At 44.0% G+C, this 27,744-nt stretch overlaps 1 protein-coding gene and 1 pseudogene across 4 annotated transcripts in view; one reads left to right on the forward strand and one right to left on the reverse strand.

Annotated features, from left to right (window-relative positions):
* PTPN9 (protein tyrosine phosphatase non-receptor type 9) overlaps positions 1 to 27,744 on the forward strand; it is a 163,466-nt gene that overhangs the window by 26,912 nt on the left and 108,810 nt on the right. For 2 of the 3 annotated variants that reach the window (XM_080657937.1, XM_080657938.1), the window contains exon 2: positions 12,218 to 12,361. The exons of the other annotated variant lie outside the window; for it this stretch is intronic. In XM_080657937.1, coding sequence (XP_080514063.1) covers positions 12,218 to 12,361 — 144 coding nt within the window. The remainder of the gene's footprint in view (positions 1 to 12,217; positions 12,362 to 27,744) is intronic. 3 annotated transcript variants of the gene reach the window in all.
* Positions 14,722 to 20,014, reverse strand: LOC308254372 (nucleolin-like; annotated as a pseudogene). The gene is made up of 5 exons: positions 19,919 to 20,014; positions 19,020 to 19,473; positions 18,697 to 18,721; positions 18,127 to 18,466; positions 14,722 to 15,381 (listed from the first exon to the last, which is right to left on the reverse strand). The product of its transcript is annotated as a nucleolin-like (transcript).

Below are 27,744 nucleotides of genomic sequence, written 5' to 3' on the forward strand. Positions count from 1 at the left end.
AAAGATCAGAGGTCCAAATCGCATGATAAAAACAAAAACAAAAACAAAAACAAAAACAAGCATGAGGGGGGTAAGGAGGTAATGGGGGAATAAGGACACATATGTAACACTGTAATCAATAAAGAAATTAAAAAAAACAACAACCCCAAATCGCATGGCCATTTTTCTGCTAGGGGAATAGGACCAGTGATCTGCTAGGGCAGTGGTTGGCAAACTCATTAGTCAACAGAGCCAAATATCAACAGTACAACGATTGAAATTTTTTTAAAAAAATATATTTTATTGATGTTTTTACAGAGAGGAAGGGGGAGGGATAGAGAGTTAGAAACATCGATGAGAGAGAAACATCGATCAGCTGCCTCCTGCACACCCCCTACTGGGGATGTGCCCGCAACCAAGGTACATGCCCTTGACTGGAATTGAACCTGGGACCCTTCAGTCCACAGGCTGACGCTCTTATCCACTGAGCCAAACTGGTTAGGCCTGAAATTTCTTCTGAGAGCAAAATTTTTTAAACTTAAACTTCTTCTAACACCACTTCTTCAAAATAGACTCGCCCAGGCCGTGGTATTTTGTAGAAGAGCCACACTCAAGGAGCCAAAGAGCCGCATGTGGCTTGCGAGCCGCGGTTTGCCGACCACTGTGCTAGGGGAAGAAAGGTCACCCTGGGGGTGAGGTCTCACCCTACAACTGTCCTTTGCTAGGCAACTGGGGCTTTCCACCCTGGTGACCTGTACCTGGCCCATTGTCCTTACTCTGCTCATGTCTGTCTAACTATGTGATGGAAGTTTAATAGAATATGGCTTAAAAATCATCTCAGCCTGTTGGTATTATTTTTTTGTAGGGGATATTTGACATATCTTGTTTTTTTTTGTCTGTTTTTTTAAAGATATTTTTATTGCTATTTTACAGAGAGGAAGGGAGAGGGATAGAGAGTCAGAAATACCGACGAGAGAAAAACATTAATGAGCTGCCTCCTGCACGCCCCCCATTGGGGTCAAGCCTGCAACCAAGGTACATGCCCTTGACCAGAATCAAACCTGGGACCCAAAGGCCGACACTCTATCCACTGAGCCAAACCAGTCAGGGCAACATATCTTGTTTTTTTTAAAAAATTATCTTTTTTGTTGAAAGTATTAGATGTCTCCTCCATGCCCCCCCCACCCCGCCCCATTGAACCCTTCCACCCTATTCCAGTTCTCCCCAGGCCTTCCCTGCACTATTATCTGCGCATGGGCTATGCATGTAAGTTCATTGGTTAATCTATTCCCACCCCTGACCCCTTTCCCTCTGAAATAGTCTGTTGACAGCTCTTTTTCTTTTAATGTTTTAATTTAATTAATTAATTAATTAATTTTAAATAAAACTTTATTCAGATTATTACAATTGTTTCTCCTTTTCCCCCCCATAGCTCCCCTCCACCCGGTTCCCACCCCACCTTCTGCCCTTACCTCCCCACCACTGTCCTCATCCATAGGTGTATGATTTTTATCCAGGCTCTTCCTGAACCCCCCCATACCCCTTTCCCCCTGAGAATTATCAGTCCACTCCCTTTCTATGCCCCTGATTCTATTATATTCACCAGATTATTCTGTTCCTCAGGTTTTCAATTCACTTGATTTTTAGGTTCACTTGTTGATAGATATGTATTTGTTGTTCATAATTTTTATCTTTACTTTTTTCTTCTTCCTCTTCTTTAAGAATACCTTTCAGCATTTCATATAATACTGGTTTGGTGGTGATGAACTCCTTTAGCTTTTTCTTATCTGTGAAGCTCTTTATCTGCCCTTCAATTCTGAATGATAGCTTTGCTGGGTAGAGTAATCTTGGTTGTAGGTTCTTGCTATTCATCACTTTGAAAATTTCTTGCCACTCCCGTCTGGCCTGCATAGTTTCTGTTGAGAAATCAGCTGACAATCGTATGGGTGCTCCCTTGTAGGTAATTAACTGTTTTTTCTCTTGCTGCTTTTAAGATTCTCTCTTTGTCTTTTGCTCTTGGCATTTTAATTATGATGTGTCTTGGTGTGGTTCTCTTCGTATTCCTTTTGTTTGGGGTTCTGTGTGCTTCCTGGACTTGTAAGTCTATTTCTTTCACCAGGTGGGGGAAGTTTTCGGTCATTATTTCTTCAAATAGGTTTTTAGTATCTTGCTCTCTCTCTCTTCTTCTGGAACCCCCATAATTCTGATGTTGGTACGCTTGAAGTTGTCCCAGAGGCTTCTTACACTATCTTCAACCTTTTGGATTTTTTTTTCTTTTTGCTTTTTCGGTTGAGTGTTTTTTGCTTCTATGTATTTCAATTCTTTGACTTGATTCTTGTGTTCCTCTAGTCTGTTGTTGGGTCTCTGTATAATATTTTTTATTTCATTCAGTGTATGTTTAATTTCTAGTTGGTCCTTTTTAATATTTTCGAGGGTCTCGTTATATTTATCAGCCTTTTCTAGGATATTCTTGAAAAGCCTTATAACCGTGGTTTTGAATTCTATATCCAGTCGTTTGTTTTCCTCCATTTCTTTCGTTTGTGATCTGTTTCTTTGATGCCACATTTTCACTGCTTCCCTGAGTTGGTAGGGTAGATTTGTGTGCTAGGTTTCCTATATGGCCCAGTGGGTTGGCCTCCCCAGTTAACCTGAGGTGGACACTCTTGGTGCACCCCTTTGTGGACTGTGTGTACAGCCTTGTTGTAGTTAAGTCTTGATTGTTGTTGGTATCACTGGGAGGAATTGACCTCCAGGCCAGTTGGCTGTAAGGATCAGCTGTGTCTATGCTGGGAGAAGTTCGGTGCTGGAGACAGCCTTACAGGATTAGACTTGCCAAATTGCAATAGCCTCTGTGCTCAGCTTGGATGGGGTGGAGTCTCAGGGCAGAGCAGACAGTCTTGGCTTCCAGTCAGCCTTGCCCTTGCGTGCGCGCGCCCAGGCCTCTGCCTTCCCCGCCTCCCGAGTCTCCGCCTTAGAGTCCAGATTCCCCCCACAAGAGTGTGGGTCCCCAGGGGCTCGCCTGAAACTGGGGTTCAGTGCAGTCAGAACTGGGGCTCAGTGCAGTCAGGAGCTTCTGACTCCCTTCCACTAGGGAAAGCCTGTGCCAACCTCCGCAGCCTCTGTGCGCACTGGCAGGCGCGCGCCTCCAGACTTCTGCCTTCTCCGGCTCCCGAGTCTCCGCCCGAGAGTCCAGATTCCACCCCTGTAAGAGCGTGGGTGTCCAGGGGCTCGCCTGGAACTGGGGTTCAGTGCAGTCAGAACTGGGGTTCAGTGCAGTCAGGAACTTCCGACTCCCTTCTGCTAGGGAAAGCCTGTGGCAACCTCCACAGTCTTTGTGCACACTGGTGCGCGCGCCTCCAGACTCCTGCCCGCCGGGGCTCCCCTGAGTCTCCCCCAGGTCTCCGAGTCTCCGGGTGCCTTTCTCTCTACCTGACAGTCCAGACTCCCCTTGTATGAGCCTGGGTTCACGGGGTTTCACCCGGGACTGGGGTTCAGTGCGGTCGGGGGCTTCCTTCCCCCTTCCGCCAGAGAAAGTCAGCCAGGCTCTCAGCCGCCCTTCCTCTCTGCGCACACAAAGACCCTTTGCCGTACCTCCAATTCTCTGTGAGCTTTTCTCTTTCCTTCTAGTTGTAGAATTTTCACTCAGCCAGCTTTCCTGTGGTTCTGGATGGTGTCCGTTCTGTCTTTTAGTTGTAGTTTTGAAATTGTTGTGCGAGGCAGCAGTTTAGGTGCTTACCTATGCCGCCATCTTGGTTTCTCTAATCTGTTGACAGCTCTTGTTTTTTATTTTATTTATTTTATTTTTATTGTTAATCCTCACCTGATGGGGAATTGAACCATGACCTCCTAGTTCATAGGTTGGTAATCAACTACTGAGCCATGCCAGCTGGGCTCTAAAAGGATTTTTAAAAACTTCTTCTGGAGAGAGTTCAAGTCTCATAGCACTCTGTTCATAGCTCTGCCCTAGAACTTATCAAATTATATGATAATTGCCCTGGTTGGTGTGGCTCTGTTGGTTGAGGGTTGTTCCATGCACCAAAGGGCCACCAGTTCAATTCCTGGTCAGGGCACATGCCCGGGTTGTAGGCTCGATCCCCACTGTGGGGTATGCAGGAGGCAACCAGTCAATGATTCTCTCTCATATCAGTGTTTCTCTTTCTCTCTCCCTTTCCCTTTCTCTCTAAAATCAATAAAAACATATTGAAAAATTATATGATAATAACCTATTAATACATGTCTCCATTTTTAAATGACTGTCAACTTTTCAGAATAGAGTATCTCTCTAAATTGTGCCTCCTCAGCAGCTACTATATGCTTAGCACCAAGTAGGCCCTCAAACAGATACTTGTGAATGCTTGACTGACAACATAACTGAATACCTGAAAGAGCTCTACTGTTCTGTTCTCTTGAAGGGGAATACTGATGCTGCTAGGCAAGGAAAGTTGCCAGAGAGGAAATGATTCTCTGAACTAGAACAATATATATTTGAAAAAGTTGTCTTTCTCTTCCCCTCCCTCTCCCAAGATTTTTTTTTAAAATATATTTTATTGATATTTTACAGAGAGGAAGGGAGACGGATAGACAGAAACATCGATGAGAGAGAAACATCGATCAGCTGCCTCCTGCATGCCCCCTACTGGGGACGTGCCCGCAACCAAGGTACATGCCCTTGACCGGAATCGAACCTGAGACCTTTCAGTCCGCAGGCTGACGCTCTATCCACTGAGCCAAACCGGTTTCGGCTCTCCCAAGATTTTTTTTTTTCCTTTGGTGGAGGTGATTGGGGGGACATATACTTAGAAAATGATATATTTATTAGTATTTTAATTTTAATTTTAAAATTATTAAAAACATGAAAACAGGTGTGTGGAATATGGGTAACCTTTTTTTTTTTTTTTCAAATTTTCTTTATTACATTGTTTCATAACATGATAAAATTAGAAATGTCTCTTAAAAGCTTTTCCTTTCCAGATGCTATAAAACCCTAGTTTAGAAAGCATTAGCTCTTTTTTTTAATTTTATTGATTTCAGAGAGGAAGGGAGAGGGACAGAGAGATAGAAACATCAATGATGAGAGACAATCATTGATTGGCTGCCTCCTGCACGCTCCCTACTGAAGATGGAGCCCGCAACCCGGGCATGTGCCCTTGACTGGAATCAAACCCAAACTCAGTCCTCAGGCTGAGGCTCTATTCACTGAGCCAAACTGGCTAGGGCTGCATTCGCTCTTTTAAGATCACATCTTTAGAAAAGACAAAATTTTTCTGATGAAATGAAAATATTAGCGATAAACAATAAACCAGTAAATGGTAATTTAAAGTGACTCGGTTTATTTCCATACTAGAGGCCCGGTGCATGAAATTCATGCATGGGTAGGGTCCCTAGGCCTGGCCAGTGATCAGGGCCGATCAGGTTCCCTGCCTCCCTGCCTTCTCCTTCCCTCACTCCCTCAGCACTCTGCTGCCGCAGCTAGTCACCCACCATGTTCTGCACCACCCCTTAGTGGTCAGCACACATCATAGTGAGCAGTTGAACTCCTGGTCTCCTGGTCGAACTCTTGAGGGGACAATTTGCATATTAGCCTTTTATTATATACTAGAGGCCCGGTACATGAAATTCGTGCACTTGAATGCCCCCCCCCCCCCCCCCCCCGCCTGGCATGTGCCCTCTCAATTGCCCTGCGATCAATCGCCCCAAAGAGGTAGGCCCTGTCCACCCATCTGGGGCTCCTCGATGGATTCCCCCAAAGAGGTAGGCTGGAGCCGCGGGACCTGCCTCCGCACTGCGCGGAGCTGCGGGAACCCTGGCCTCACTGCATGGAGCTGCCGGGACCCACCTCCATGCCACGCGTGCAGTGTTGTCCCTGCCCACCTGCACACACCTCGCCGCACACGCAGCCCCGCCCACCCGTGCGGGCCCACAGCACACATAGCCTCCTGGTGATTGCTCGTTATAGCGTGAGGGCATCATGGTGTGAGGGTGTGACGACCATTAGCATATTAGCTCTTCATTATATAGGAGGATTTGGCACAATAACAAAGGGCTAATGGGCCAGAACCGGTTTGGCTCAATGGATAGAGCATCAGCCTGTGGACTGAAAGGTCCCAGGTTCGATTCCGGTCAAGGGCATGTACCTTGGTTGCGGGCACATCCCCAGTGGGAGGTGTGCAGGAGGCAGCTGGTCGATGTTTCTCTCTCATCGATGTTTCTGACTATCTATCACTCTTCCTTCCTCTCTGTAAAAAATCAATAAAATATATTTAAAAAAAACAAACAAACAAACAAAAAAAAAACAAAGGGCTAATGGAATGATTGTAGTTTTTAGTTAGAAAAATCAACAAATCTCACCTTGCCCCTTATAGCAAGCTAATGTGTTTTAGTTCAGCTTTTGTTTTCTAGCATACTAATAAGGACTAAATGGATTAATAGACAAGAAGGCAACAATTAACAAAGGAAAGATGGGAAAATAGGTATAAGAAGAAGGTAGTTTACTAATGCATTTCCCCCTGAAATTAATGGGGAAAAGGCATATTTGCTGAAACACATAGGTAACCTCAAATTTGGTAAAAGGCAGCCACTAAGCTCCACTCCCCCACATTAAGTCTTATATTGAATCACTTTATTTAGGTATTCAGTGCAGAGTGACTGCATTTTTTGCATGGTTTGTCCTGTACAGAGTTGTTTATTATAATGAAACATAGTCTCTAGTCAGTTTGATTTGTTAAAAAACACTTGTGGCCCAGTCAGCATGGCTCAGTGGTTGAGCATTGACCTATGAACCAGGAGGTCACAGTTAGATTCCTGGTCAAAGCATATGCCCGGGTTGTGGACTCAATCCCCAGTGTGGGATGTGCAGTAGGCAGCCGATCAATGATTATCTCTCATCATTGATGTTTCTATCACTTTCTCCTTCTCTCTCTGAAATAAATAAAAAAAAATTGAAAACAACAACAACAAAAAACACTTGTGCTCAGGATGGCAGTGTTAATCCACAGAGCTGCTAGTGTAGTCTGAAAGTAGGGACAAAGGATTTAGAGGCGGGAGCAGGAGAATATATACTTCTGAAGCTAGCTTATTCTATATTACCCCAGAACCCTGACTGAGGAGGCGTTGTTTCTTTAGACACCTTTATTTTGCAGTTTAACACATATTGGAAGTTTCTAATTTAAATCTATGCTTTTGGATAAAATGGATTAGAGCGATTGAATTGCTATAGGCTAATGAGTAGCAACAGAGGTCACTTGATTCTGAGGAACTCTATCTGTTGAAAGAAGTTTTAGTGTGAAATGAGTGGAGTAAAGACAGAAAAAAAATCATTCATTCAGAGACTACTTCCACATGCCAGGTACTGTGGGGATGCTTTTCTATCCTCTCTCTCTCTCTCTCTCTTTCTCTCTCTCAATATTTTTTATTGATCTCAGAGAGGAAGGGCGAGGGGGAGAGAGATAGAAACATCAATGATAAGAATCATTGATCGGCTACCTCTTGCACACCCCTACTGAGGATTGAGCTTGCATGTGCCCTTGGTCGCAATAGAACCCAGGACCCTTCAGTCCACAGGCTGATGCTCTCCACTGAGACAAACTGGCTAGGACTATCTTTTGTCTCTTCAAGCCTTGTCTTTTCAGATGAGGAAATTGAGGTTCAGAGAGGTTAAATGACTAGCCCAAATATCACACAGCAGTGAGAGGATGGTTTTTGCTGAGCACCAAACCAGTTAGTCTACTACACTTGTTCCTTGGTGGTTAGGTGACTGATAACCAGGAGTTTATGTCAAGAACAGGATTCTTAGGCCTGGCTCTTCCGCTCTCTACCACATTAACTGGGAATACAGGATTTAAGGTACTAATTGTGGAACTGGGTGTGCCAGTACATTTTTCTTGACCTTTTTGGGACTTTGATATAACATGAAGACTATTACGTTGTTGGTATTATTTCTCCTACATCATATTTCAACACCAGTGGATAGTGTACAGGGTATAATCCATTCACTTGACAGATTTCTTAGCCATTTTAGAGCAGGTTCTCTAGTAGCTTTTTCCTTATGTCCATAGTTAAGAAATTTGTCTTATCTATTTAAACATGATTGTGGGAGAAGTATATAATTACAGTAAGCTTTTGACTAAGCTAAAACAAATCTTACCTGTACCTGAAAAGCTGGTTGAGGAGGGTTGTAAGTGCTAATGTTAGTTTTTATGTACATCAGTTCAGACCTTTTCCCAAAGGAAGACCAAAGCTGATTGAACTGTGACCACTACTTAGCTGCCAGGTATTAACCACTATGGTTATTCAGAAGCCTAGATAGATTCAAACCATTGACCTGGAGTTGAAGTATTTTGTAAGCTAAATATTCTAAACCTTTTCCTAGTGGGGAAGATAAGATCTAGCTGAGCTTAAACCTTTTCCAAAGGACCCCCACTGGGCCTCTAGTAGCTAAATAAATACATATTTTGGCTCATTCTTTCTTTCACCAGGAAATACACTGAATATTGAGTTCAGGAATTTCAATTATCCCTTCTGAAGAGTTGGTTGCTCACTCAAATATCTGGGACTTCTTTTCTGGTAACCTACAACTTGGTCTATACTCACTGGTTGTACCAAATCCATGTGTAAACAAAAGGAGAGATCTGAATAACTCTAGAAAAAGGCTGTTGAAGACAAGACCATCTTTTCTGACTTCTTTCAGAGGGATTGTGATGTATAGGATGGTGAATCTGAGGCTGAGGATAGCAGGCGGTGTGTGTGTGTGTGTGTGTGTGTGTGTGTGTGTGTGTGTGTGTGTGTGTATTTGTATCTGTAAATATCACGTCGGTGTTTACTGTACACTGGATTCTCTTCATGCAAGACCTAGTCAGGCAAAATCAGGAGGAATTGTTCCCTTGTTTAAAGCCAAGAATAACATTCCAACCAGCAGGGGACAGAGGTCAGTTTAAGGCAAAAGCTCTTGGGATCTACAGGACATTAAGAACCTTGAAAGAACTGAGTTTAATAGAAGGAAGCCAATATGTACGTCGAAGTAAGTGTTTAAACCTGTATGTCTCTTATGGGAGCATGGCTTATTTATGAAAAAATTAATAATTGTCATAACAGTTGGATATGTGATGAGTTCATATCACCTCCTGGTCATTTAACTATATATTTATTTCCCTCCTGCCTGCATATTGACTTGTCTATTGTTTTTGTTAGAAAAAGAGGAAAATAATATTCTACCAATATTCTGGTGTTTTATTCTACAAAGCAGGGAGAGGGCTGGAGTTGAAAGAGGATATGGTAATTAAAACACACACACCCTTTACAAACTCTCCTGGGGAACTTCCGAGCTGGCTGAAGTTTTGTTTCTGGGATATTTCTGTGCCTACTTCTCTTCTTTTTCCATTCAGTGTTTCCTCATTCTGATGCTGGCCACTCACCCCACCACGGCTACTCAAACTATTTTCTGGGGTAACATTCTAAGCTTGTCCTATTTTCTTCTCTGGAACTCATTTCTCTGGTCTAGCTTGAACTGCTTCTAGGCCTAAGTGATCATCTGAAAGCGTTCCTTCATGGCTTTTATTTCTTGGCTCATTTTATGCACTTTGCCTGATTCGTTTTGCCTCTCTCCTTTTTCAGTATTGTAAGTTATGTTGCCTCACTTGGAAGATCCTAAAGCTCAGATGCAGCCTCGGTCCTCTTAAATTTCACTCTGGTTTATAAAGTGCCTTTTTTCTTTCCTATAAATTGGGGGATGAATAAATCAGGTGCTCTGTAGTGAGGGATTACGAACTCTTCCTGGGACTCTAGTTTGCTACTTGTTTAAACACATATGTAGCAATTTGGATTGTATTTGCATGCTAGGACTTACTGCCAAGACTCTCAAAATAGGTCATTGTTGTTACTTTTTCTCTCCTTGTTTTTTCAATAGGAAATTTAGAGGTAAAGAGAACTACCTTGTCCAAGATCACACAGTACGTTGGTCTTACACCTTTTGAAGCACACCTCATTTTTTTATTCCTTATACTTCTTAGCACAACTATTAGCACTAGTTAATAAATAACATAATCTTATATAAAAAGAGGTAATATGCAAATTGACCATCACACCCTGCACAAAGATGGCCACCCCCATGTGGTCATAAGATGGCTGCCACAAGATGGCTGGCAGGGAGGGCAGTTGTGGGCAATCAGGTGAGCAGGGGAGGGCATTTGTGGGCGATCAGGTGAGCAGGGGAGGGCAGTTAGGGGTGATCAGGTTGGCATGGGAGGGCAGTTGGGGGCAACCAGACCGGTAGGGGAGGGCAGTTGGGAGGGGACCAGGCCTGCAGGGGAGGGCAGTTAGGGGCAACCGGGCCAGCAGGGGAGGGCAGTTGGGGGCAACCAGGCCGGCAGGGGAGGGGAGTTGGGGGCAACCGGGCTGGCAGGGAGGGCAGTTGGGAGTGACCAGGCCGGCAGGGGAGGGCAGTTTGGGGTGACCATGCCGGCAGGGGAGGGCACTTTGGGGCAATTGGGCCGGCAGGGGAGCAGTTAGGCGTCGATCAGGCTGGCAGGGGAGTGGTTAGGGGTTGATCAGGCTGGCAGGCAGAAGCAGTTGGGGGCAATCAGTTGGGCAGGCAGGCAGGCGAGCTGTTGGGAGCCAGCAGTCCCAGATTGTGAGAGGGATATCCAACTGCCGGTTTAGGCCCGATCCCTGTGGACCCCCCACAGGGATCGGGCCTAAACCGGCAGTCGGACATCCCCTGAGGGGTCCCAGATTGGATAGGGTGCAGGCTGGTCTGAGGGAACGCCCCCCTCCAGTGCATGAATTTCGTGCACCGGGCTTCTAGTTCTATGTAACAAAAACCTAATATGCTAAGTGTCCGACTGTTCTTTCGACCATTCGACCAGTCACTATGATGGTTTAGCTTGCTGCTGTGGTCCAGCTGATCAGGACTGGGCAAGACAATCAGGACTGGGTGAGATGGGCCGGACACGCCCTGGAGCCCTCCAGTGGTCCCTCTCCAGCCCCTATCGTGTGGTGCCCTGTTGTGCACCAGTGGGGTCCCTCTGCCTGGCCTGCACCCTCTCGCAATCCAGGACCCCTTGTGGGATGTCCACAGGCCAGGCCGAGGGACCCTCACCAGGCCTCTAGTAGCTAAATAAATACATTTTAACTGTGGGTTGATTGGTTGATCAACTAAATTTCAGAATTCTCATCAAGTTGATCACCTTTTAGACAAATATGTGAGAAAAGTTTTTGGATGGAAGGGACTGAATAGCTATGCAGAAAAGGTTTAGGAATTTAGAATATTTGTGAAAAAATCCCCATGTAAATCCTGTTCTTAATGAAGAAACAGAAAGATAGCATCGCTAGAGTGGAAACTGGTTAAAAATGTAAGGAGAAACAGGGTGAAAGAGGCTAAAAAATATGGTTTAATGAAGAGATTGGAACAAACAGGCATCTTGCCAGCTTGTTATCATACAGTGAAAATGAAAAATTTTCATCCTTCTGCACCACTGCCCCTCCCCCAAACCACTATCCAGAGCGGCTGTTAATGACTCTTTGGGCACTAGTGTCTGGTTTTGGGCTGCCATGTGAAGTATGAAGGGGTCCTGTGGGGTCAGTCAGCTGCAAAGAACAGTTGTCCTTTTGATTTGTTAAATTCTTCTTAAGTTTTGTTGCTCTCAAATAGTACTGCTAATTCCAATGTATTGTACTGCACGTTGTGCAGTAACCCTTAAGAGGGCCCATCTAACTTTTTTTAAAAACATATTTGTACTTATTTCAGAGAGAAAGGGAGTGGAAAAGAGAGATAGAAACATCAATGATGAGACAGAATCATTGGCTGCCTCCTGAACGCCTCCTGCTGGGGATTAAACCAGCAACCCAGGCATGTGCCCTTGACTGGAATAAAAAATGGGACCCTTCAATTCACAGGCTGACGCTCTATCCACTGAGCCAAACCAGCTAGGACCCATCGAATTTTTTAACCTTAAAAAAACAACGAAAAACAAACTGCTGTGTTGTTTTTTTTGTTTGTTTTGGGGCCAATCGTTTGCATCTCATTTGGGATCCTTGTCTCCTCATCTGGCCTCATTGAATTGTACCAATGAATTTTCATTATTTCTGGTTTCAAACTTTTGTCTTCACTAGCTCCTTGTAGTAATCTTTAGTTTCAGACCTGCTTGGGGGAAAGATTGATTGTTGTTTTTTTTCTTGTTTGTTTTTTGTTTCAGTAAATATGTTCTCTACTTAATCATTATTCTTTATCTTCTTTGTTAAACAGGCCACCAAGCAGTTTCTTGAAGAGATTAACAAGTGGACAGTTCAGTACAACGTTTCCCCTCTTTCTTGGAATGTGGCTGTAAAGTTCCTCATGGCTCGGAAGTTTGATGTGCTCCGCGCCATAGAGTTGTTCCACTCCTACAGGGTATGTAGCTCAGGATGGACCAGACCTGCTGCAGCTTGGCTCTCTGTGTTGCTATTTTCTCTGCCACGCTTTACAGACAGTGGTTCTGAGTGTTTTCCTCACTCTCATAAAAAAATAAAAAAATAAATAAGTAAAAAGTGGGTCAGTATTCAGGAGCTCTACCTTCGGGTCAGAGAATCCTTCTGAAGAGAGATCTTTCTAAATTTAAAAAAAAAAAAGGAGGGGGAGGGATAAGAAGCACTAGGATTGGTTTAATTCTAAAGCTCAAGTAGGCCTATTTTATGGTCATCTCGTTCAATATTCATTAATTTATTCAACAGAAATTAACTGTATACCTGCTATGTTCCAGGTATAGAGATTACTATTTAGGAAGACAGTAAACAAACAATTATAGAAGTGTTATGAGAGGGCAGTACTAGGTTCTGTGGAAGCCTTCCTGAAGGAAATTACTTCTAAATTATGATCTAAAGAATGAATAGGCCCTAGCTGGTTTGGCTTGGTGAATAGAGCGTCGGCCTGCAGACTGAAGGGTCCCAGGTTTGATTCCAGTCAAGGGCACGTGCCTGGGTTGCAGGCTCGATCCCCAGTGTGGGGCGTGCAGAAGGCAGCCAATCAATGATTCTCTCTCAATATTGATGTTTCTATCTCTCTCTCCCTCTTTGAAATCAATAATATATATATATATATATATATATATATATATATAGAGAGAGAGAGAGAGAGAGAGAGAGAGAGAGAGAGAGAGAGAGAATGAATAGGGCCCTGGCTGGTTTGCTCAGTGGTTAGAGTGTTGGCCCACAGACCAAAGGGCCACTGGTTTGATTCCCAGCCTAGGGCACGTATCTCAGTTGCTGGTTCGGTCCCTGGCCCGAGTCGGGGCACAAGAAGGAGGTAACCAATCGATGTGTCTCTCTCCCATCAATGTTTCTCTCTCTCCCCCTCCTCTCCCTCCCACTCTCTAAAAAAAGTAAATCAATGGAAAAAATATCTTCAAGTGAGGATTTAAAAAAAAAGAAGAAGAAGAATGAGTAGGAATCAGTCAGGGAGATAAAGCTTGCAAAAGTGTGGCAGAGAGAACAGCAAGTTTCAGATACCCAGAGAGAAATTGAGCTGAGCAGAAACAGTAAGTGGGAGTAGTTTGAGCAGCAGAGGTAAACAAGGCCAGATAAGGGAGTATCTATCTGCTTTTTCTTAAGGGTAGAGAAATTCATTGAAGGTATAAACAGCAGAATGACTTGATCAGATTTGTATTCTGGAAAGATTTTTCTCACTGTACTTTAGAGAATGGATCATAATGGTTATACTGAAGACAGACCAAATTTAAAGGCTCTTGTACTTATAGAAAAGAGATTATTGTGGTGTCTTTAAGGCGTAGTGTCAAGTGGGCAGATTCTAGAAGTAAGATTGGTAGGACAGTGTTGCTTAAACTGGTGTGTGAGGCAAGAGGAGACTAGGATTCTAGGTATCTGCCTTGGATGACAGAGTACATGGTGGGGGCATGCACTAAAATAGGAGACACTGAAGGGTGCAGTTATATGGACAGAGAAGGTCATGAGTTTAGTTTGGCCATGTTAAGTTTGAAGTGCCATTGGGATATCTAAATAGACTTGTCCTCTAAGCAGTTGGAATATGCATTTAGAGTTCAGAAAAGAAATCTGGATACAAGTAGTGCTTTTGGAGTGACCAAAGTAGAGCTGAATATTGGAGCCATGAGAATGGGTGAGGTCATTCTGGAGAGTGTGAGGAATAGGAAGACATGTAGGGCAGAATCTCACCTCAGACTTCTTGCTTTTCTTGGTTGAAAAGTTGTTTTTATAGGTTGAATTTGAATGCTTTATATAGGGCATGCACTCTCTTGTGATCCCACCACTGACACAGTCTTCATTTGCTACTGAAGGCATTTGAATTTGCTTATAGAGAAGGATTAGGAAGACCTGGTTTGTTGTATTTTATTCTATTTGTTTCAGAGTTTAGGACTTTTAATTTGTCCCAAAGCTGCTGAAGCAAAATCACGATAAGACATTTTGCTTTCCATTATACCCCCAACACACACAAAAAAAACCTATTTGTTGGAAAAAAATGGTTTTGTACACAGGAAGAAACAGCATAAATTCAAAACTGACAGTTAAGGGTTAGCTCTATCACTCATCTCTTTAAAAAGTTTATACGAATATCCAGTCAAAACCAACATCAACAGGGTATCTCCTTTGAAATGTTATCTAAATGGATTTCCAAGTAGACCACAGGACTATATACTATCTTGGAACAGCCTTAGAAGGCTCTGTCATTGATCAGGTAACAGAGTGAAAACACCAGATCCTTCTTTCAAATGGAAGAGGGAAAGAGAGGGATAGAAGAAACTATTCAAATTTCGTCTTCTTTCCTTGTGACTTGTGATCTCCTCCTCCTCCTCTGCCTCCTTGGAATCCTCCTCGACCTCCAAAACCTCCCCAACCTCCCCAGCTTCTGCCACCAAATCCACCTTGGCCTCTTCTGCCACCACCTCTGCTTCCACCTCGATTCCCGAAGCCACTTTTACCCTTGGGGTAGGCCCAGTCCAAACTAACTTTGTTTTAATCAATTTCACTGCCTTCCATGGCCTCCTTGGTGGCTTTGGCGTCTTCCTCACTGTTGAAGTCTACAAAGCCAAGCCCTTTGAAAGAGGCTGTCTCCCGGTTGGTGTCTATGCTTGCCTGGGTAGAGCCATCAGATGACTCCTTCAATGTCTCCTCTGTAGTCTCCTCGGACAGACCTTTGACAAACAGAGTTTTAGATGGCTGGCTTCTTGCATTAGGCGATCCCCTGGGCTCCTGCAATTTCAGCCTGATTGCTCTGCCCTCGATTTCTCTTTTATTATAGGAATTTAAAGCTTCTTAAGCATCTTCAAATGAAGCAGATTCTATAAATGCATACCCTTTAGTTTTGCCAGTTTGGTTCTGGGACACTTTGATAAAAGCTGCCTTCTCAAATACTTCCTGAAGAGTTTCTTCTCTTGCACTGTAAGAAAGGTTGCTTAAAACCAGTGTTGTTTTTTTTTTAATTTTTTTTATTAAGGTATTATATATGTACATATCTTACCATTGGCCCCCCCCCCCACTCCCATACATGCCCTCACCCCCCAATGTTTTGCATCCATTGGTTATTCTTATATGCATGCATATAAGTCCTTCGGTTGATCTCTTATTTCCCCCACCTCTCTCTAACCTTCCCGCTGTAATTTGACAGTCTGTTTGATGCTTTACTGCCTCTGTATCTATCTTTTTGTTCATCAGTTTATAATGTTTTTTATTATCCACAAATAAGTGAGATCATGTGGTATTTTTCTTTCATTGACTGGCTTATTTCACTTAGCATAATGTTCTCCAATTGCATCCAGGTTGCTACAAATGGTAAGAATTCCTTCTTTTTTATGGCAGCATAGTATTCCATTGTGTAGATGTACCATAGTTTTCTGATCCAGTCATCTGCTGATGGGCACCTAGGCTGTTTCCAAATCTTAGCTATTGTAAATTGTGATGCTATGAACATAGGGGTGCATATATCCTTTCTGATTGGAGTTTCTAGTTTCTTAGGATATATTCCTAGGAGTGGGATTACTGGGTCAAATGGGAGTTCCATTTTCAGTTTTTTGAGGAAACTCCATACTGTTCTCCACAGTGGCTGCACCAGTCTGTATTCCCACCAGCAGTTCCTTTTTCTCTGCATCCTCGCCAACACTTGTTGTTTGTTGATTTGTTGATGATAGCCATTCTGAAAGGGGTGAGATGGTATCGCATTGTCATTTTGATTTGCATCTCTCGGATAATTAGTGACTTTGAGCATGTTTTCATGTGTCTCTTGGCCTTCCTTCTGTCTTCTTTCGAAAAGATTCTATTTAGGTCCGTTGCCCATTTTTTTATTGGATCATTTATCTTCCTTTTATTAAGTTGTATAAGTTCCCTGTAGATGTTGGAGTTTAAACTTTTATCAGTGATAACATTTGCAAATATGTTCTCCCATACAGTGGGGTTTCTTTTTGGTTTGTTGATGGTTTCTTTTGCTGTGCAAAAGCTTTTTATTTTGATGTAGTCCCATTTGTTTATTTTCTCTTTGGCTTCCATTGCCCTAGGGGCAGTATCAGTGAAGAAGTTCTTTCGGCATATGTCTGAGATTTTGCTGCCTCTAGATTCCTCTAGTATTTTTATGGTTTCCCGTCTTATGTTTAAGTCCTTTATCCATTTTGAGTTTATTTTTTGTATGGTGCAAGTTGGTGATCTAGTTTCATTTTTTTGCATGTATCTGTCCAATTTTCCCAACACCATTTATTGAAGAGACTATCCTGACTCCATTGTATGTTCATACCTCCTTTGTCAAATATTAATTGAGCATAGTGGTTTGGGTCGATATCTGGATTCTCTATTCTATTCCATTGATCTATATGTCTGTTCTTGTGCCAGTACCAGGCTGTTTTGAGGACAGTGGCTTTGTAAGACAGCTTGAAATCTGGTATTGAGATCCCTCCTACTTTATTCTTCTTTCTCAGGATTGCTGTGGCTATTCGGGGTCTTTTTTTATTCCAGATGAATTTTTGGAGAGTTCTTTCTAGGTCTGTGAAATATGCTGTTGGTATTTTAATGGGGAGTGCATTGAATCTATAGATTGCTTTGGGTAGCATGGACATTTTAATGATGTTGATTCTCCCAATCCATGAACATGGTATGTTCTTCCATCTGTTTACGTCTTCCTCTCTCTCTTTTTTTAGTGTCCTGTAGTTTTCCGTGTATAGGTCTTTTACCTCCTTGGTTAAGTTTATTCCTAGGTATCTTAATTTTTTTGGTGCGATGGTAAATGGGATTGCTTTTTTAGTCTCCCTTTCTGTAAGTTCACTTTTGGTGTATAGAAATGCCATAGATTTCTTGGCATTAATTTTGTATCCTGCTACATTGCCGAATTCATTTATTAAGTCTGTTAGTTTTTTGATGGAGTCTTTCGGGTTTTTTATGTACAATATCATGTCATCTGCAAATAAGGACAGCTTTACTTCTTCTTTTCCAATTTGGATGCCTTTTATTTCTTCGTCTTGTCTAATTGCAATGGCTAATACTTCCAGTACTATGTGGAACAGGAGTGGTGAGAGTGGGCATCCCTGTCTTGTTCCTGTTCTTAGGGGAAATGGTTTTAGTTTTTGCCCATTGAGTATGATGTTAGCTGTGGGTTTATCATATATAGCTTTTATTATGTTGAGGTATGATCCTTCTATTCCCACTTTGTTGAGAGTTTTTATCAAGAAAGGGTGTTGGATTTTGTCAAATGCTTTTTCTGCATCAATTGATATGACTATGTGATTTTTATCTTTCGATTTGTTTATGTGATGTATCACGTTAATTGATTTGCGGATATTGTACCATCCTTGCATCCCCGGTATAAATCCTACTTGGTCATGGTGTATGATCTTTCTGATGTAGTGCTGGATCCGATTTGCTAGAATTTTTTTGAGGATTTTGGCATCTACGTTCATGAGGGATATTGGCCTGTAATTCTCTTTCATTGTGTGGTCTTTATCTGGTTTTGGTATTAGGGTGATGCTGGCTTCATAGAAGGAGTTTGGAAGTGTTCCTTCCTCTTGAGTTTTTTGGAATAGTCTGAGGAGGATAGGTTTTAGTTCTTCCTTGAATGTTTGGTAAAACTCTCCTGTGAAGCCATCTGGCCCCGGGCTTTTGTTTGCGGGAAGCTTTTTGATGACTGCTTCAATTTCTTCCATAGTTACTGGCATATTGAGCTGAAACCAGTTTTTTTGATTCACCACTCCAAGTGCTATTCTTTCCACCTCTATGGTCTTGATTTTGATCTTCCTTTCCCATATAGCACAGGGAAGTGGATCGCCCATCCATTTCTGTTCTCTGCTTTTCTTCCAAAGCTTTCTCTGCATTAGCTTCTGTCTTAAATTCAATATAAGTAATCCCTTTAGTCTTTCCATCCTTGCTGACTAATATGATCTCCATAGCATCTTCAAACACTTCTTTTAATTCGTCCTGAGTAACTTTATAAGGCAAAATTGTTCTTGCATCTCGATCTTTTTTACTGTCATTCCCTTTGGTTTTTCTAGTTCAATTTCATTGCCAAAGACTTTTATTTTTTTTATTGTTATTTTTAAAATATATTTTTTATTGATTTCAGAGAGAGGAAGTGATAGGGAGAGAGAGATAGAAACATCAGTGATGAGAGAGAATCATTGATTGCCTGCCTCCTGCAGGCCCCACACGGGGGACCAAGCCTGCAACCAAGGCATGTACCTTAACCAGAATTGAACTGTGAACTCCTGGTTCATAGGTTGATGCTCAACCACTGAGCCAGGCCAGCTTTTTCCAGCAGTTCCAGCTTCTTCAAAATCCATATAGCCAAACTTCCTAGACACACTAATTCTGACATCCACAATAGCACGATATATATATATATATATATATATATATATATATATATATATATATATATTTCAGAGAGGAAGAGAGAGATAGAAACATCAATGATGAGAGAGAATAATTGATTGGCTACCTCCCATACAACCCCCACTGGGGATCGAGCCTGCAACCCGGGCATATGCCCTTGACTGGAATCAAACCCAAGACCCTTTAGTCCGCAGGCCGACACTCTATTCACTGAGCCAAACCACCTAGGTCGCAAGATCATTTTTACCAAAAATGTCACTGATACTTGTTTTTAATTCAGGAGCAGATTTGCTGAAGTTCAGGTTTCCAACAAAGAGATTGAAAGCCGTAGTTGATTTTGTGGCTTCTGCTTTCTGTTTGGCCATTTCCTGCTTTTGTTTCCCAGGTGCTTCTATGACAGTCTCTTCCTCCTCCTTTTCATCCTCCTCATATCTTCCTCATCATCATCTTCATCCTCCTCCTTTCATCATCGTCTTTGTCTTCATCCTCAGCTGTGCTTTTGGCCTTCGCGGGAACAACTTTTATAGGAGCTTTCTTGCCTTTGGCTGGTGCAATCTCCATAGGTTCTTCTTCAGAGTCATCTTCTTTGTCATTATCCTCATCTTCATCATCATCTTCATCCTCACCTTCCTCTTCACTGTCATCATCATCTTCCTCAGCACTGTATTCCTCCTTCTTGGCATTCTTCTTTTTTTTTTTTTAAATATGTTTTGTTGATTTTTTACAGAGAAGAAGGGAGAGGGAGAGAGAGCTAGAAACATCGATGAGAGAGAAATATCGATCAGCTGCCTCCTGCACACCCCCTACTGGGGATGTGCCCGCAACCAAGGTACATGCACTTGACCGGAATCGAACATGGTACTCTTTAGTTCACAGGCCGACGCTCTATCCACCGAGCCACACCAGTCAGGGCCCTTCTTGGCAATCTTGCCATTCTTTGCTCCCTTGACTGGGGTGGCTGCTCCCTTCTTACCAGGGGTTGCTACAAATGCTTTGCTTGCTGTACCTTTCTTCTTGCCAGGTGTGGCTAATGCTTTGGCTGGTGTAACTGCTGCCTTTTTGCCAGGGGTGACAACTGCTTTTTTTTGCCTGGTGTGGCAATTACAATCTTTTTTGTTTGGGAAACCATCACCTTCTCTCCTGGAGTTGTGGTAGCCTTCTTGCCTTTCTTTCTGCTTTCATCTTCTTCATCTTTACTATCTTCTACTTCCTTTGGAGGAGGAGCCATTTTCTTGGGGTCACCTTGATTTTAATCAGCCTTTGCGAGCTTCACCATGATGATGGCTTATGACGGTGGAGTGTATGGTGGTGAGTGGCACAGATGTGCCCAGAGGAACCAAACAACATCGATGGTAGTGAAAAACTGGAGCGTGTATGTTTCGCTACCAGCTAGAGCTCGAGACTGAGTTGAAAGCTGGTTTGTTTTATTCATCATCATATTCCTAGCACTTAGTTCAGTGCCTGGCACATAATAGTTGCTCTACAAATATTTGCAGAATAAATGAATGAGTCAGTGAGTGAGCAAATGAATGGGGTTGGGGGGAAGCCCAAAAAAGACATTTAGAAGGAATAATTGAAGAAATAACAAAACCCAGAAAGTATTCTCTATTAAAGATAGAAAATGCCTCAGGAAGAGGGGAATGTGAGCAGTTAAACTGGTCACATAAAGGAGGACTGAAAATGCCCACTGGATTCAGTGACAGGAAGGTCCTTCTGTAAGTAGAGGACATGAGAATGCAGTGGACTGAGCATGAGGGACCTGAAGGTGAGCTTAAATAATCTGTCCATAGCTCTTCCCAAAAGCAGCCTGAGGTGACCTCAGAAAATGGTTTGCTATTCACTTGACCCAGAAAACCCCACAAATCCTTGCAAATCAAGAGGTTCAAGTCTTCACATTCACTTTAAGAACACTTGTGAAGACCATTTTGAAGACCTTCATTGAAAGCTGAACCAGAAATAGCTTGGCAAAAGAACCAAGATGGTGGCATAGGTAACCACCTGTACTTGCTGCCTCCCATAACCACATCAAAATTGCAACTAAAATACAGAACAAACATCATTCAGAACCACCTGAAAGCTGGCTGAATGGAAGTCCTACAACTAGAGAAGTAAAGAAGAAAGGACATGGACACTAATAAGAGGGGTGGAGGCCCGGAATGGGCTGGTCCAACACTCACATGGGCTACTTTTTTAATTGGGAGGGAGATTGTCTCTGTGGAGGCTGCCCATGAGGAGCAAGGGGTCCCATCCCCAAACCAGACTCCCAGCCCAAGGTTCCAAAGCTGGGAAGAGAAGTACCCGCAACTATGGGCTGCAAAAACCAGTGGGGATTGTGGCTGAGTGACAAGGAGGCTGCTGGAGTCCCAGGTGTTCCATTGAAAGGGCTGGTGCACGAACTTACTCAGGGATCCAGACACGTATGGGGAGGAACAGGATTGTCTGGCATCGGGGCAGGAACTCAGGGATGGCTTTCTCCTAGACAGAGTTGCTCACAAAGGTCTTTATTCCTGTGCTGGGACCTCCCCTGTCACAGGGCTGACTGGCAGCCATATCTGAGTCTCCATCAGCCTGGAGTACACTGTTTGGTCCACCCTCAGGATTCCTTGGGATTCCCTGAGACCATGCCCCATCCAATTTGCAGCCCCACCCAAAGCTGTTTACAGCACCTTTTACATATGAATGGTCAGTTCTGGCTCAGGCTTCAGACTTTTCTAAAATCTCTCAAACAAGCTGCAGCTGGTGACAGCTTGCCCCAAACCTATCAATAAAAGGCCCAAGACCCAGCACTAGCACCAGCCTGCTTTACTTCACAGCTGGGCCTCACCTAGCACCTCCGAGCCCAATACAAATAGCAAATAGCAGTCTGCAGATCCATCTTTAGCTCCTGCTGGGTGGCCCCAGACACTGGCTGACTTTGCACCTCCCTGGAGGCCACAGAGCCAGTGAACCCAGTGGACAGCTTCAGACCATAGCAGTTTACAACTCTACACAACCACAAGTGAGACACTCAAGAGGCAGACTCAGTGAGCACCAAAGCTCCACATAAGCAAGCCCTGTTCCACAGGGGTTGTTGCCTGCACAGCAGCTCAGCTGTTCCTCACAGCCAATTGTCCTGGGGGTCAATTCCTCCCAGTGACACTAACAACAGTCAAGGCTCAACTGCAACAGGACAATGCACACAGCCCACACAGGGGTGCACCTAGAATGCCCAGGTCAGGTGACTGAGGAGGCTGAGCCACTGGGCCCTACAGGACAACTATTACACAAGGCCACTCTACCAATTCCAGGAGACATAGCAGCTCTACCTAATACATAAAAACAAACACAGGGTAGCAGCCAAAATGAGGAGACAAAGAAACATATCACAAACGAAAGAAATGGAACCATGGTTATAAGGTTACTCAAGGATCTTCATGAGACTTTCAAGAAACTTAGTAAGAATTTTAAAGACATGAAAAAGGACCAGTCAGAAATTAAGCATAAACTAAATGAAATAAAGAATCATTTACAGCCTGGCGGGCATGGCTCAGCAGTTGAACATTGACCCAGGAACCAAGAGGTTGCAGGTTTGATTCCTGGTCAGGGCACATGCTTGAGGTTGTGGGTTCGATCCCCAGTAGGGGACATGCAGGAGGCAGCCAATCAATGATTCTCTCTCATCATTGATGGTTCTATCCCTTCTTCTCTGAAATCAATAAAAATATATTTAAAAAAAGAATCATTTACAGGGATTCAACAGTAGAGGATTCTGAGAGTCAAGTCAATGATTTGGAATATGAGGAAGCAAGAAACACCTAATTGGAAGAGCAAAAAGAAAAAAGAATCCGCCAAAACCGGTTTGGCTCAGTGGATAGAGCGTCAGCTTGCGGACTGAAAGGTCCCAGGTTCGATTCCGGTCAAGGGCATGTAACTTGGTTGCAGGCACATCCCCAGTGGGAGGTGTGCAGGAGGCAGCTGGTCGATGTTTCTCTCTCATCGATGTTTCTGACTATCTATCACTCTTCCTTCCTCTCTGTAAAAAATCAATAAAATATATTTAAAAAAAAAGAAAAGAAAAAGAAAAACGAATCCAAAAATATGAAGTTAGTGTAAGGAGCCTCTGGGACAACTTCAAGCGTACCAACATTCGCAATATGTAGGTGCCAGAAGGAGAAGAGAGAGAGCAAGATATTGAAAATCTATTTGAAGAAATAATGGTAGAAAACTTCCCCTACCTGGTGAAAGAAATAGACTTACAAGCACAGGAAGCACAGAGTCCCAAACAAGAGGAAGCCAGCCCTACCTGGTTTGGCTCAGGGGTTAGAGCATTGGCCTGCGGACTGAAGGGTCTCAGGTTTGATTTCGGTCAAGGGCATATACTAGGGTGGGCTCAATCTCCAATAGGGGGTGGGCAGGAGGCAACCGGTCAATGATTCTCATCATTGATGTTTCTATCTTCCCTCTCCTTTTCTCTCTCTGAAATCAATAAAAATATATATACAAAAAAAAAAAAAAAAAAAAAAGAACCCAAAGAGGCCCACACCAAGACACATCATAATTAAAATGCCAAGGGTTAAAGACAAAGAGAGTATCATTTTTTTTTTTTTTAGTGCTCTGCATTTAGATGTTTTTAGTTGTTGTATTTTTATTGATTTCAGAAAGGAAGGGAGAGGGAGAAAGAGAGAAACATCAATGATGACAGAGAATCATCAATTGGCTGCCTCCTTCATGCCCCCTACTGGGGATTGAGCCCACAACTTGGGCATGTGCCCTTGACTGGAAATGAACCTGGGACCCTTCAGTCAGCAGACCGATGCTCTAGCAACTGAGCCAAATCAGCTAGGGCCAAAGAAAGAATCTTAAAAGCAGCAAGAGAAAAGCCGTCAGTTGCCTATAAGGGAGTACCCATAAAACTGTCAGCTGATTTCTCAACAGAAACTATGCAGGCCGGAAATATTCAAAGTGATGAATAGTAGGATCCTACTACCAAGATTACTCTACCCAGCAAAGCTATCATATAGAAATGAAGGTCAGATAAAGAGCTTCACAAACAAGAAAAAGCTAAAGGAGTTCATCACCACCAAACCAATATTACATGAAATGTTATAGGGTATTCTTTAAGAAGAGGAAGAAGAAGGAGAAGAAAACGAAGAGATTAAAAATATGAACAACAAATACATATCTATCAACAGGTGAATCTAAAAATCAAGGGAATAAAAAAATCTGGAGAGGATCAAAGATGGCGGCGTAGGTAAACACCTAAACTGCTGCCTCGCACAACAATTTCAAAACTACAACTAAAAGACAAAACATCTATCACCCAGAACCACGGGAAAGCTGGCTGAGTGGAAGTTCTACAACTAGAAGGAAAGAGAAAAGAGCAGTGAGACCTGCACAAGCGCTGAAAAGCTGAGGTACGGAGGCGTGCAAATCGGGCTGGTGACGGGTGACTGGGAGCGCTGCTCTTTTCAACCCGAAGGGAGATAAGCTCCCGATTACTCCGAACTCCAGTTTCTGGGGAGACGCAGGGGACCCATACTCCTACAGGGAGAAGCTGGACTGTCTGCCATCGGGTCGGAAAGGGAGGGTGGCTTGCTTGCAGGGCTGCACGCAGGAATAATTGCCTACTGCTCTGGGGCGCGGGATGCGGGGACACGGTTGGAGACGCAGAGTCGGCTTACTGGCAGCCATTGCTGTTTGCCACGCCCTAGCCTAGTGACGCCCTGAGACCCGCCCCTCACAACCTACAAACTCACCCAAGCTCCAAGCAGCGGCTTTAGCATATGAATGGCCTGCCCTATCGCAGCTTAACCTAGCAAACTTGCAGCCCAGGTCAGACAGCTCCAAAACCTCCAAACCCCAAGCAAAGAGGAGAAAACTGTAGTTCTCGCTGTAGCTCCTGCTGGGTGGCCTCAGACAGTAGCTGACCTGCACCCCATTGGAGATCCAGAAGCCAGTGTACCTAGTGGTCAGTGTGAGACACCAGATTTCAACTCCTCACATCCATAAGTGACACATTCAAGGGGCAGACTCAGTGAGCACCAAAGCCCCACTGAAACAAGGCCTGCACCATAGCGTGTATCCAGCGCAGCAGTTCTTCCATTATAGACACAGTGGGTCCTCACAGCCAATTGGCCTGGAGGTCAATTCCTCCCAGTGTACCAACAGCAATCAAGGCTTAACTACACCAAGACTTTGCACTCAGCCCACAAAGGGGTGTACCAAGAGCATCCACCTCAGGTGATTGGGGAGGCTGAGATACTGGCCCCTATAGGTCACCTACCACACAAAGCCACTCCCTCAACACAGGGAAGCAGCCAAATGCGGAGACAAAGAAACCTGTCACGAATGAAAGAAATGGAGGAAAGCAAACTACTGGAAGACATAGAGTTCAGAACCACATTTATAAGGTTACTCAAGATTCTTCTAAAAACCTCTGAGGAACTTAGTGAGACCTTTAAGGATCTTAATGAGAATGCCAAAAAAATGGAAAAGGACCAGTCAGAAATTAAGCATACACTGTTTAAAATAAAGAATATACAGAAACTCAACTGTAGATCAATGTACCCCAAGAATCAAACCAAAGATCTGAAATATGAGGAAACAAAAAAACACCCAACCAGAAAAACAAAAAGAAAAAAGAATCCAAAAATATGAAGATAGTGTAAGGAGCCTCTGGGACAACTTTAAGTGTACCAACATCCGAATTTTTGGGGTGCCAGAAGAAGAGAGAGAGCAAAATATTGAAAACCTATTAGAAGAAATAATGACAGAAAACTTTCCCTACCTGGTGAAAGAAATAGACTTACAAGTTCAGGAAGCGCACAGAACCCCGTACAAGAGGAATCCAAAGAGGACCACACCAAGACACATCATAATTAAAATGCCAAGGGCAAAAGACAAAGAGAGAATCTTGAAAGCAGCAAGAGAAAAACGGTTAGTTACCTATAAGGGAGCACCCATATGACTGTCAGATGATTTCTCAACAGAAACTATGCAGGCCAGAAGGGAGTGGCAAGAAATATTCAAAGTGATGAACAGCAAGAACCTACAACCAAGATTACTCTACCCAGAGAAACCAAGATGGCGGCATAGGTAAACACCTAAACTGCTGCCTCGCACAACAATTTCAAAACTACAACTAAAAGACAGAACAGACACCATCCAGAACCGCAGGAAAGCTGACTGAGTGAAAATTCTACAACTAGAAGGAAGGAGAAAAGCTCACAGAGAATTGGAGGTACGGCAAAGGGTCTTTGTGCGCGCAGAGAGGAAGGGCGGCGGAGTGCCTGGCTGGCTTTCTCTGGCGGAAGGGGGAAGGGAGCCCCTGACCGCATTGAACCCCAGTTCTGACTGCACTGAACACCTATTCCGGGCGAGCCCCTGGGGACCCACGCTCTTGTGGGGGGAGTCTGGACTCTCGGGCGGAGACTCGGGAGCCGGGGAAGGCGGAAGACTGAAAGTCCGCTCACGCCAGTGCGCACAAAGGCTGCGGGAGGCTGCCACAGGCTTTCCCTAGCGGAAGGGAGTGAGAGGCTCCTGACGGCACAAAACCCCAGTTCTGACTGAAGTGAGCCCCAGTTCTGACTGCAGTGAACCCCAGTTCCAGGCGAGCCCCCGGGGACCCACGCTCTTGTGGGGGGAGTCTGGACTCTCAGGCGGAGACTCGGGAGCCGGGGAAGGCGGAAGACTGAAAGTCCGCTCGCGCCAGTGCGCACAAAGGCTGCGGGAGGCTGCCACAGGCTTTCCCTAGCGGAAGGGAGTGAGAGGCTCCTGACGGCACCGAACACCAGTTCTGACTGAAGTGAGCCCCAGTTCTGACTGCAGTGAACCCCAGTTCCAGGCGAGCCCCTGGAGACCCACGCTCTTGTGGGGGGAGTCTGGACTCTCGGGCGGAGACTCGGGAGCCGGGGAAGGCGGAAGACTGAAAGTCCGCTCGCGCCAGTGCGCACAAAGGCTGCGGGAGGCTGCCACAGGCTTTCCCTAGCGGAAGGGAGTGAGAGGCTCCTGACGGCACCGAACACCAGTTCTGACTGAAGTGAGCCCCAGTTCTGACTGCAGTGAACCCCAGTTCCAGGCGAGCCCCCGGAGACCCACGCTCTTGTGGGGGGAGTCTGGACTCTCGGGCGGAGAATCGGGAGCCGGGAAGGCAGAGGACTGAAGGCACACACGTGCTAGCAAGGGCAAGGCTAATGGGAAGCCAAGACTGAGACTCCACCCCATCCAAGCAGAGCACAGAGGCTATTGCAATTTGGCAAGTCTAATCCTATAAGGCTGTCTACAGCACCGGACTTCTCCCAGCATAGACACAGCTGATCCTTACAGCCAACTGGCCTGGAGGTCAATTCTTCCCAGTGATACCAACAACAATAAAGACTTAATTACAACAAGGCTGTACACACAGTCCACAAAGGGGTGCACCAAGGGTGTCCACCCCAGGTTAACTGGGGAGGCAGACCCACTGGGCCAAATTGGAAACCTAGCACACAAATCTACCAACTCAGGGAAGCAGTGAAAATGCGGCGTCTAAGAATCAGATCACAAACGAAAGAAATGGAGGAAAACAAACGACTGGATATAGAATTCAAAACCACGGTTATAAGACTTTTTAAGAATATCCTAGAAAAGGCCGATAAATATAACGAGACCCTCGAAGAGATGAAAAAGGACCAACTAGAAATTAAACATACACTGACTGAAATAAAAAATATTATACAGAGACCCAAAAACAGACAAGAGGAACACAAAAATCAAGTCAAAGAATTGAAATACAAAGAAGCAAAAAACACTCAACCGAAAAAGCAAAAAGCAAAAAAAAAAATCCAAAAAGTTGAAGATAATGTAAGAAGACTCTGGGACAACTTCAAGCGTACCAACATCAGAATTATGGGGGTGCCAGAAGAAGAGAGAGAGCAAAATACTGAAAACCTATTTGAAGAAATAATGACCGAAAACTTTCCCCACCTGGTGAAAGAAATA

The sequence above is a fragment of the Plecotus auritus genome (genome assembly GCF_963455305.1).
Source record: "Plecotus auritus genome assembly, chromosome: 1".
Taxonomy (NCBI): Eukaryota; Metazoa; Chordata; class Mammalia; order Chiroptera; family Vespertilionidae; genus Plecotus; species Plecotus auritus.